General features: G+C 43.2%; 1 protein-coding gene across 2 annotated transcripts; it reads right to left on the reverse strand.

The window, feature by feature from the left end:
• Window positions 1-417: 417 nt before the first annotated feature.
• On the reverse strand, window positions 418-10,960 carry rhogd (ras homolog gene family, member Gd). 2 transcript variants are annotated; one of them, XM_061899752.1, is made up of 2 exons: window positions 10,827-10,960; window positions 418-3,215 (listed from the first exon to the last, which is right to left on the reverse strand). In XM_061899752.1, the coding sequence occupies exon 2, from the start codon at window positions 3,184-3,186 to the stop codon at window positions 2,611-2,613; it is 576 nt and encodes a 191-aa protein (XP_061755736.1). In that variant the 5' UTR covers window positions 3,187-3,215; window positions 10,827-10,960; the 3' UTR covers window positions 418-2,610. The 2 variants fall into 2 exon arrangements, with proteins under 2 accessions (XP_061755736.1, XP_061755735.1); XM_061899751.1 differs by having other exon boundaries at window positions 418-3,235; window positions 10,827-10,931.

The raw sequence follows: 10,960 nt of genomic DNA on the forward strand, positions 1-10,960 counted from the left end.
ACTATCATTGGTACATTAACTTTTATATTCAAGTAAGTATCTAAATATAAAATGCTGTCCCATTTGGCCCCAAATACACATGGTAGTAAAACAGAGATATGGTACCAGTGCTGTTGTAATGAGTTCGGGGTGGGGTCGGACACATCTGTCATCAGAACCAGCAGCCCAAAGGTCACGGGGAGTTTTCACAGTAAACAGCTTGCAGACTTTTAAGTGCTGGTCACTGATTGAACACCAGTGTTGTCTGCAAAAGATGAAAAACGTTTGGGGAATAGACCATTGACTCTTAATGTACAGGGGAAGGCTTTTGAAAAATGGAAGACATCAGCGACACTTGACATGGTCTACACACGCCATCCAGCGGCCACACATGGTAACTGCACACTTTCTGCTTTCTTGACACCACAACAGCGAAACTGGTTTCAACCACCGTTTTATTTAGCATAATTTAATGTCATATCTCACTGTTAGTTCATTTATACAAATATGCTTTGTTATATATAAAACAATTACAGATTTCTACAGATCAAGTTCCCAGTGTAAAAGCGTACGGCTCTGGGACAACAGACAACAAGAGAGCCCACAGGGTTTATGTTCCACTTCCATCGTATTGTTTCGAGTGAAATCAGGACACGTTCAAGGGTGAGGAAGGGAACAAAATGACCACAGTTTGTGTAATTGTGCACCTACATTCAACACTATGCACTTCCATGCACATTGGTTCAGCCCTTTCAAATGTTATTGCGCTTTTGTTATTATTACAGGCCGCAATAAACTCATTCAGTACAAGTCAAAAAGTTATATTACTGGCAGCGTGAAGCTAAAGAAACCAAGCACTTATTGCTAAAAACATATCAACTGGGAAGGCACCTTTCACCGAAGCAGTCCCTGCAGCTAGCGATTAAAACCACAACGCGTTAGGAACTGTGGCCGCGCGTTGACATGTCAGTTTTGCAGCCGTGTTTTATAGAGTTCTGCAATGTGCTTACTGACAGGAAGAAAGTAAGGCTCGACTTGACAAACGTGAAATTCATAGCTTGGCGGGGAGCTGCATTTAAACGCTCTTGTGGTATTGAAATGACAACATTTGGGGTCGACAAAATAGCACCGCCGAGGCTTTTGGTTTGGATAAGGCATGTGGGGTTAGGCAAAAAGGCTCCCTTCCGTCAATCCGGACAGTTAAAACGCTGTAGAAAAATATACTTAGCAACAGCAATGACTGCTTTTTTTTTTTGTCTTATTCAATAAGGGGATTATTTGTAACGAAATACATGGAAAGAAATAGACAAGAACTAGAACGAGCCAGTTAAACCGTGTTCTAGTATTACAGGATACATACTGGGTCAAATATGCAGTGGTCATATTTAATGTGGTGCAAGAGAGAGCGAGATCATTGACAATAACAATCTAATAAACAGAGGATATTACAAAATATATTCAACTTTGGCCACATAGTAGATTAAAACCGTTTGAGTCGATTCAACATTTCCTGATTTGAAAATACAGTCTGTGATTCCAAGAGGGAGGAGCACGATAATCGATTAATCGCGTCATTGAAGCAACTGAGTGCACTACTTGGCTGCGACCAGCAGAGGCACTGTGGAGTCACTGGTTTGCGGTCCAAAGAAACAACTATGGGAAGTTGAGCTAAATATGTGCATACCTCCACTTATGGCAACGCCTCAGGGAAGCTTTCATCTTTTTAGGCAAACAGAAGCCCGGAACAATCTTCCCATGTCGATACAATCCTTAACTCTGCCAAAATCAATCAAGAAAACCTTGCCGAATGTTCATCTCAGGAGTTTCAGGTGTCAAGGTCAGTCCGAGGCATATTTTAAATAGACGAGCTGCAATACAACCTATTCGGTCAGTTGCAATTTGGTTTAATTTGGCTTAAAAGACGCATGGTCGGCTGATTTTAATGAGACGGGCTTATCTTGAAAAGGCCCGCTGGCTCTTCCATGCGTGGGCGGCGGGATGGACATCTCAAACACGCCACACTGAGCAGCGAGCTCAACGCTAATCCGCGCAAACTGGTGATGCGCCGGGAACTGGCCCTTGTCTGGGGGTTGTCGCGCCTTCTCCGGACTCAAGCTGCTTGAAATTGAAAATCTGCTCGGCTACTACTCGCCGACTAAACGGCAGATGTCACAAAGCAGTTGCTCGACACTCGCCAGATGCAAAAACCTAAGTGAAGAGTATGAGGTAGTCACTATTTCTCCACCTAAACAACAGTAGATCTCTCCAGTCAAACAGTTCAGCTTGGTTTAGATGGAATTATGGCTTGTGACAACCATTATCAGCATTCTTATCAAGGCGAAGCAGAAAAGCTATACATCTAGAACATGTGTAACAAGTGAAGAAAGTGTAAATACCAAAATTTTAAATGTAAGACAAAATAAGAGATTTGCTTTGTTTTTTCTCGCCCCCATTCTGGCAGTCACTTTGGTGATGATGGCATTAGGGTGAAGTCCTCCTGAGGATAAATAAGGAGCTGATAAAGACGTCAAAACTGCTTGGAAGCAGCCAGGAAGTGACTGCTTTCAGTCATCCGTTGCATCCGTGGAACTCCAATAGCACCCCTCCGCAATCCAAATCCGGGAATCCTCATTACAAAAGCACGCATTTCTTGGCATTCTTTTTTGTGACGGGGTACAACACCGCTCTCACCGCCTCTGCAAACACCTCCCGGACGCCTTCCTGCAGCAGCGCGGAACACTCCATGTATTTGACAGCCCCGATTTGCTTGGCGAGGGCATTGCCCTGTTGCTGGGTCGTGGGCGCCAACCCTTGCTCCTTCAGCTTCTTGGTCGTCTCCACGTCGCCCCTCAGGTCCCTCTTGGTGCCCACCAACAGGATGGGCACATTGGGGCAGTGGTGGGACACCTCCGGGTGCCATTTGTGCCGGACGTTGGCGTGAGAGGAGGGACTGCCGATGGAAAAGCAGATGATGAATACGTTGGTTTGGGGATAGGAGAGAGTACGCAAGCGGTCGTACTCCTCCTGGCCAGCTGTGTCCCACAGATTGAGGCTGACAGTGCGGCCATCCACGCTCATCTGAGCGCTGTAGTTGTCAAACACTGTTGGAATGTATTCTTCTGGGAAGGCATTTGTGGTGTACGAGATGAGTAGGCAGGTTTTCCCCACTGCCCCATCGCCAACAACCACACACTTTATGGTCTGCATCCTGCCAACGACCACTGGGGCTGCAGCACCTGCAAACAAACAAGGGCACCTAGGTAACCCCAAATTAAATGATTTCATTTCATAATTCCGTCATAAACACTACAATGGAACTATTAAAAGTACCCTACGAATCACTCCGTAAACAGATAGATTCACCCGGTCACAACATTAGGTACACCTGCACACTTGATGGCTTCAGAGAAAAAACTTAAAATGCTTTTAATGTCTGTGCACATGCCATGATTAGATGAAAATAATACTTCATCTTGCTTTTCGGTATTTTCTTATAGCCTGAAGTAGAACTGACAGCTTGACCTAAAGAGGTCAAAATATGATGATATAATTTCGCAAAATTATGTTTTACAGTCAGACCATCTTTAAGTCGTTTTCTTCAGAATGTTGTCTTTAGTGGGTGATTTTATTTAAGTGTCAAAGCCCTCTTCCAGGCATCCCTACCCTGTCAAAATTAACAAGACAGAACTTAAATGGCGTTCATAAGCATCATCATTTATCTTTTGAAAATGTACACTGTTTAAATATACTGTATACATCGAAATCGTCACGTGTGTTTTGTTTTTCCAGAAACGGTCAAAAACAAACTTCGTAAGCATGAGATTCACCTGGTCACCACATTAGGTACACCTGCACACTATTGATTCAGAGAAAAAAACTTTTGACCTTTGAAATGATTTTAACAGTATTTACGGCACTGCATGTTGTAAGTCTGTGCACATGCTATGATTAGATGAAAATAATACTTAAACTTATTTTTTTGTGTTTCCTCATAGCCTGAAGTAGAACTAACTGACAGCTTGACTTAAACGAGTCATAATATGATGTTTTAATTTTGCAAAATTATTTTTTACAGTCAGACCACCTTTAAGTCGCTTTCTGACTTTCTTTAGAATGTTTTGTTTTGTGGGGGGATTTATTTAAGTGTCAAAGTGTTGGAATAATTATGTATACAATTTCACACAACTCTTATGTTCAAGGGCCGTTGCTATAGTTATTATCAATTGTGCTCAAGCTGTATTTTTCTTTGTCTATGCAAAGCTGGCAATCCAAAAGATTGCAAGCCAGTCTCCTATTAATGTTTGTTTCTAGAATCGGCCTGCTGAATGCCAAGGCCGAACATCGAGTACCGTGATGCAGACAGAGCAGAGACAAGGTGATATCACGACTGTCAGCACATTTGCATTTTTGTATAATCATATATTGTGTCTAACTGGAGCTGTTGAGATTACCCCCTTCCCTCAGCGACAGCTTCAGTGATGTAACCAGGGACCTCCCAAATAAATAGAGGAAGCACGTGGGCTGGACTTTTAAAGCGTTTTTTTGGATCTGTAACTAGAGGAAAGCCCAAATAACGTCTTTCCTCAATTGAGAATATTTAACCCTGTCTCTGCATGATTCCTTGCTTCTCGTCTGTTTAATAGATGTCATAAGTGTTTGAACCTGACACAAAGCCCTCTTCCAGGTGTCTCCACCCTATCTGGCATGTTGTAGTTTTTAGCACTTACATATTTAGTCTACCGACACATTCAATTTAGGACTGTGATGAGGTGGCGACTTGTCTAGAGTGTATGCCGCCTTCTGCCTGAACGCAACTGAGATAGGCTGCAGCACCCCCCCTCCAAAACCCCCAAAAGGGACAAGCGGTAGAAAATTGGTGGGAATACTTAATCTTACTCTTTTGTGTTTCCTCATAGCCTGAAGTAGAACTGACAGCTTGACTTAAATGAGTCATAATATGATGTTTTAATTTTGCAAAATTATGTTTTACAGTCAGACCATCTTTAAGTCGCTTTTTGACTGTTTCTTCAGAATGTTGTGTTTTGTGGGGCGCTTTATGTACGTGTCAAAGCTCCCCTCCAGGCGTCTCCACCCTATTTGGCATGTTGTAGTTTTCAGCACTTACATATTTAGTCTACCGACAGATATAAGTTAGAACTACACGCTACTTTTTATGAAAAATGGCAACAATGGAGGATTTCATCATGCATGTGCATGCACGAGCCAGTCTGCCCCTCAACAAGATGATAGAGAAAAATAGAGAAATTATTAACAATAACTGGACTACAACTGAATAAAAATAGCGGACTCGCGCAAAGTTCATTAGGTGAATCTCTACCATAGATGGAGATATCTTCTGACATAATTAAGGTAAAATAACATCACTAAAGTCTCAAATTCCTAAAAGCTTATTTAAAATGAGACAAAAAGGTTTTATGACTTTGTGGTTTGAATTCAAATTTTGGATGGTATGAGGATCCATACACAAACAGCTACAAACGTGTAAGAAAAGTTTATTTTGCATATTAAAGGGTAACTGCATACTGTGATGAGGTTGCGACTTGTCCAGGGTGTACACCGCCTTCCACCCGAACGCAGCTGAGATAGGCCCAAGCACCCCCCGCCACCCCAAAAAAGGGACATGTGGTAGAAAATGAATGGATGGATGTACATAGAGCTGGGCGATATATCGATATACACGATATATAAATGACGATTAGCTATGTGATGACTATCATGATATTCGAGTATACGTTCTCACGCAGTTGCTTTTCACTGCGTGCATTACACAACAGGCTATTGTCACTCTTTCCTGTGTCTCCTTCTCACAGACAAGCGCACCTCCTTACATACGTCACATACGTATACGCCCTCGCGGAGCAGAGAGGTAGCAGCATGGGTAACGTTAGCTGTGGTGCTAGCGGAGCCGTGCGAGTGGTAATACGAGAGAAAGAAGGCGTGGATGAAGGAATAATTAAATCCCAAGAAAAACAGCAGGGGGTCCATTGTCTGGCCGTGGTTTGGCTTCAAGTGGGAATATGTCGAACAGACAACCGTAATTTGTAAAGTGTGGGCCAAAAGTGTTGCTAGAAAAAGTAGCATTACTGCTAATATGTAGCATCATTTGAAAAGTCACCATCAAAACGTAGAGGCAAACATTTCCAGATCAACACCGTATGAAAAACCTAGTCAACAACAGAATTTAATAACATCCGTAGTAACCTACCACATAGTGAAGGAAGAATACTATTTCATTTTCTATTATACAGCTCATTTGGATTTGACATTTAAAATGTCTCTGACAATCTTGCACTTTCTGTTTTGGAAATGACATGAACGTTTGTGCCATTGCTCAATAACTGTTTTGGTCAATTGACTCTGAGTTGCGATTTCCTTCTCTGCATGAAAGTTTAAAATGAGCGTATATCAATGCAGTATGAAGAAGAATGTTATAATGTATACACATGTAATCATCATACTGCTGTGATTATATGCATCAAGTGTTCATTCAAGGCCAAGGCAAAATATTGAGATATATATTGTGTATCACGATATGGCCTAAAATATCGAGATATTAAAAAAAGGCCATATTGCCCAGCCCTAAGTCAGACTATCTTTAAGTCGCTTTCTGACGATCTCTTCAGAATGTTGTGTTATGTGGGGAGCTTTATTTATGTGTCAAAGCTCTCTTACAGGCGTCTCCTCCCTATCTGGCATGTTGTAGTTTTTAGCATTTACATATTTAGTTTACCGACACATATATAAGCTAGAACTAGGGCTGGGCGATATTGCCTTTTTTTAACATCACGATATTTTTAGGCCATATCGCGATATACGATATATATTACGATATTTTGCCTTGGCCTTGAATGAACACTTGTTACATATAATCACAGCAGTATGATGATTAAATGTGTCTACATTAAAACATTCTTCTTCATACTGCATTCATATATGCTACTTTTAAACTTTCACGCAGAGAGGGAAATCACAACTAAGTCAACTGACCAAAAGTGTATTTATTGAAGTTATAAAGCAATGGCACAAACTTTCAAGTCGTTTCCAAAACAAAATGCAAGATTGTCAGACATTTTAAGTGTCAAATAAAAATGAGCTGCATAATAGGAAATCAAATAGTATTCGTCCTTCACTATGTGATATGTTACTACGGTTATGAAATTCTCTTCATTCTCTAGCGAGTGACTTTCCAAATGATGCTACAGATTAGCAGTAATGCTACTTTTTATAGCAACGCTTTTGCCCCCCACACTTGACAAATTACGGTTGTCTGTTGGACATATTCCCACTTGAAGCCGAACCACCGCCAGACGATGGAAACCCTGCTGTTTTTTTGGGGGGGAATTAATTCTTCCTTCATTTGTTACCAGATCCGTACCTTGTTTCTCTCGTACAACTACGTTAGCAGCTAACGTAGCCCAGTATGCTACCTCTCTGCTCTGCGAGGGCGGACACGTATGTGACGTATGACGTGACGTATGTAAGAATGTGCACCTGCTTGTCTGTGAGGAGAGACAGGAAAGAGTGAGAAGAGTCTGCAGTTAAAAGCAACTGCGTGAGAACGTATACTCAAATATTACGATATAGTCATTTTCTATATCGCACAGAGACAAACCCGCGTTACATCATATATATCGATATATCGCCCAGCCCTAGTTAGAACCATACGCTACTTTTTATGAAAGAGCCGGTCTTCCCCACAAGACAATAAATAGAGGAAAATAGAGAAATTATTAACAATAACTTGAGACTAAAACTGAAAAAATGGCGGACTCGCGCAAAGTTCATTACGTGAACATCTACCATATGGGGAGATAGCTGCTGACATAATGAAAATAAAATACATCAGTAAAGTCTTAAGTCTTGTCCAGGGTGTACGCCGCCTTCCGCCCAAATGCAGTTGAGATAGGCTCCAGCGACCCCCCGCGACCCCAAAAAGGGACAAGCAGTAGAAAATGGAAGGATGGATTGTTTAAAGAGACAAAAGGGTTTAATCGTCCAGAGTCGGGACCCAGGATGGACCGCTCGCCTGTGTATCGGCTGCCTTGCTCATCCGCCTGCGCTTGGGATGGTTTCCTGCTGGCTCTACTATGGATGGGACTCTCGCTACTATATTAGATCCCCTTTGGACTGGACTCTCACGGTTATGTTAGATCCACTATGGATTGGACTTCCACAATATCATGTTAGACCCGCTCGACATCCATTGCTTTTGGCCCCCATAGGGGGATATGCGGTCCTCTCCAAGGTTTCTCATAGTCATAGTTGGGGTGAGTTTTTCCTTGCCCTAATGCGGGCTCTACTGAGGATGTCGTTGTGGTTTGTGCAGCCCTTTGAGACACTTGTGATTTAGGGCTATATAAACAAACATTGATTGATTATTTTTGAATGATGAGGTGGCGACTTGTCCAGGGTGTACTCCGCCTTCCACCCGATTGTAGCTGAGATAGGCACCAGGGCCCTCCGCGACCCCAAAGGGGAATAAGCGGTAGAAAATGGATGAATGGATGGATGGTTATTTTAAATAGAAAGACCCATTTAAAGGGTAACAGCATTCTGTGATGAGGTGGCGACTTGTCCAGGGTGTACTCCGCCTTCCACCCGATTGTAGCTGAGATGGGCACCAGCGCCCGCCCCCCCCCCCCCCCCCCCCCCCGCAACCCCAAAGGGGAATAAGCGGTAGAAAATGAATGAATGGATGGATGGTTATTTTAAATAGAAAGACCCCTTTATAGGGTAACTGCATACTGTGATGAGGTGGCGACTTGTCCAGGGTGTACGCCGCCTTCCACCCGATTGTAGCTGAGATGGGCACCAGCGCCCCGCCCCGCGACCCCAAAGGGGAATAAGCGGTAGAAAAATGGATGAATGGATGGATGGTTATTTTAAATAGAAAGACCCCTTTATAGGGTAACTGCATACTGTGATGAGGTGGCGACTTGTCCAGGGTGTACGCCGTCTTCCGCCCGAACGCAGCTGAGATAAGTCCCAGCACACCCCCCGCCACCCTAAAAAAGGACCAGCGGTAGAAATGGATGGATGTACACTACTTTTTTAATGAAAATGGCAACAGTGTTGGATTTCAGCCTGCATGTACGAGCCAGTCTGCCCCACAACAAAACAATAGGGATAAATAAGGGCAATGATTAATAATAACTTTGGACTACCACTAAAACGGCCTTCTTTCATCTCCGTAATATCGCTAAAATTCGCTCCATTCTGTCCACTAAAGACGCTGAGATCATTATCCATGCGTTTGTTACGTCTCGTCTCGACTACTGTAACGTATTATTTTCGGGTCTCCCCATGTCTAGCATTAAAAGATTACAGTTGGTACAAAATGCGGCTGCTAGACTTTTGACAAGAACAAGAAAGTTTGATCACATTACGCCTATACTGTATATACCTTTATATACATATATACATACGTATATACCTATACTGTATATACCTTTATATACATATATACATACATATATACCTATACTGTATATACCTTTATATACATATATACATACATATATACCTATACTGTATATACCTTTATATACATATATACATACATATATACCTATACTGGCTCACCTGCACTGGCTTCCTGTGCACTTAAGATGTGACTTTAAGGTTGTACTACTTACGTATAAAATACTACACGGTCTAGCTCCATCCTATCTTGCCGATTGTATTGTACCATATGTCCCGGCAAGAAATCTGCCTTCAAAGGACTCCGGCTTGTTAGTGATTCCCAAAGCCCAAAAAAAGTCTGCGGGCTATAGAGCGTTTTCCGTTCGGGCTCCAGTACTCTGGAATGCCCTCCCGGTAACAGTTCGAGATGCCACCTCAGTAGAAGCATTTAAGTCTCACCTTAAAACTCATTTGTATACTCTAGCCTTTAAATAGACTCCCTTTTTAGACCAGTTGATCTGCTGTTTCTTTTCTTTTCTTTTTCTTCTATGTCCCACTCTCCCCTGTGGAGGGGGTCCGGTCCGATCCGGTGGCCATGTACTGCTTGCCTGTGTATCGGTTGGGGACATCTCTGCGCTGCTGATCCGCCTCCGCTTGGGATGGTTTCCTGCTGGCTCCGCTTTGGACTGGACTCTCGCGACTGTGTTGGATCCGCTTTGGACTGGACTCTCGCGACTGTGTTGGATCCATTATGGATTGAACTTTCACAGTATCATGTTAGACCCGCTCGACATCCATTGCTTTCCTCCTCTCCAAGGTTCTCATAGTCATCATTGTCACCGACGTCCCACTGGGTGTGAGTTTTCCTTGCCCTTATGTGGGCCTACCGAGGATGTCGTGGTGGTTTGTGCAGCCCTTTGAGACACTAATGATTTAGGGCTATATAAGTAAACATTGATTGATTGATTGATATTACTACAAACAGGTACAATCTACTCGGTTCGCTAGCAAACAAGCTAACCGCCGCTATGTTCGCTAATCCATCCATTTCCTACCGCTTATTCCCTTTTGTGTTCGCTAGTCGTGGTGTGTAAATGTTAGCGAGATAAGCTGCAAAACCGGCTCCTCCACCGAGTGGATACTAAGGTGCGTTTAAGAGATGTGATGTATATCAGGTGTGGTTGTTATCTGTGGCTGATGTCGGGCGGCACTAGGCGTTCCCCACTCGGCTTAGCATCGTGCTAAGGAACTAGCATCCCCGATAGCTAGCCAGTTAGCAAACACCTTGATGAATTCACTTCACGCCGCCGCTCCAGACGACGCGTACAGAACCCGACACGGCAGAATATTGGCTACACCGTGAACTTTGTTTTAGACGCGACGGTATGCGTTAACGGGGATATTTAAAGCACTTCGACACTTACCGCCACTTAGCAAGCGATCGCCTCTGCCTGGGATGGTCAATCACAGCCGCATCCGGGGAGCTGCCCGTTACGTAGACTCTGACGTCACGACGCCGCGGAAGCTGGGAATTGTAGTTTTTTGTATCACAATGGTG

This window comes from Nerophis ophidion, linkage group LG05 (genome assembly GCF_033978795.1).
Source record: "Nerophis ophidion isolate RoL-2023_Sa linkage group LG05, RoL_Noph_v1.0, whole genome shotgun sequence".
Classification (NCBI taxonomy): domain Eukaryota; kingdom Metazoa; phylum Chordata; class Actinopteri; order Syngnathiformes; family Syngnathidae; genus Nerophis; species Nerophis ophidion.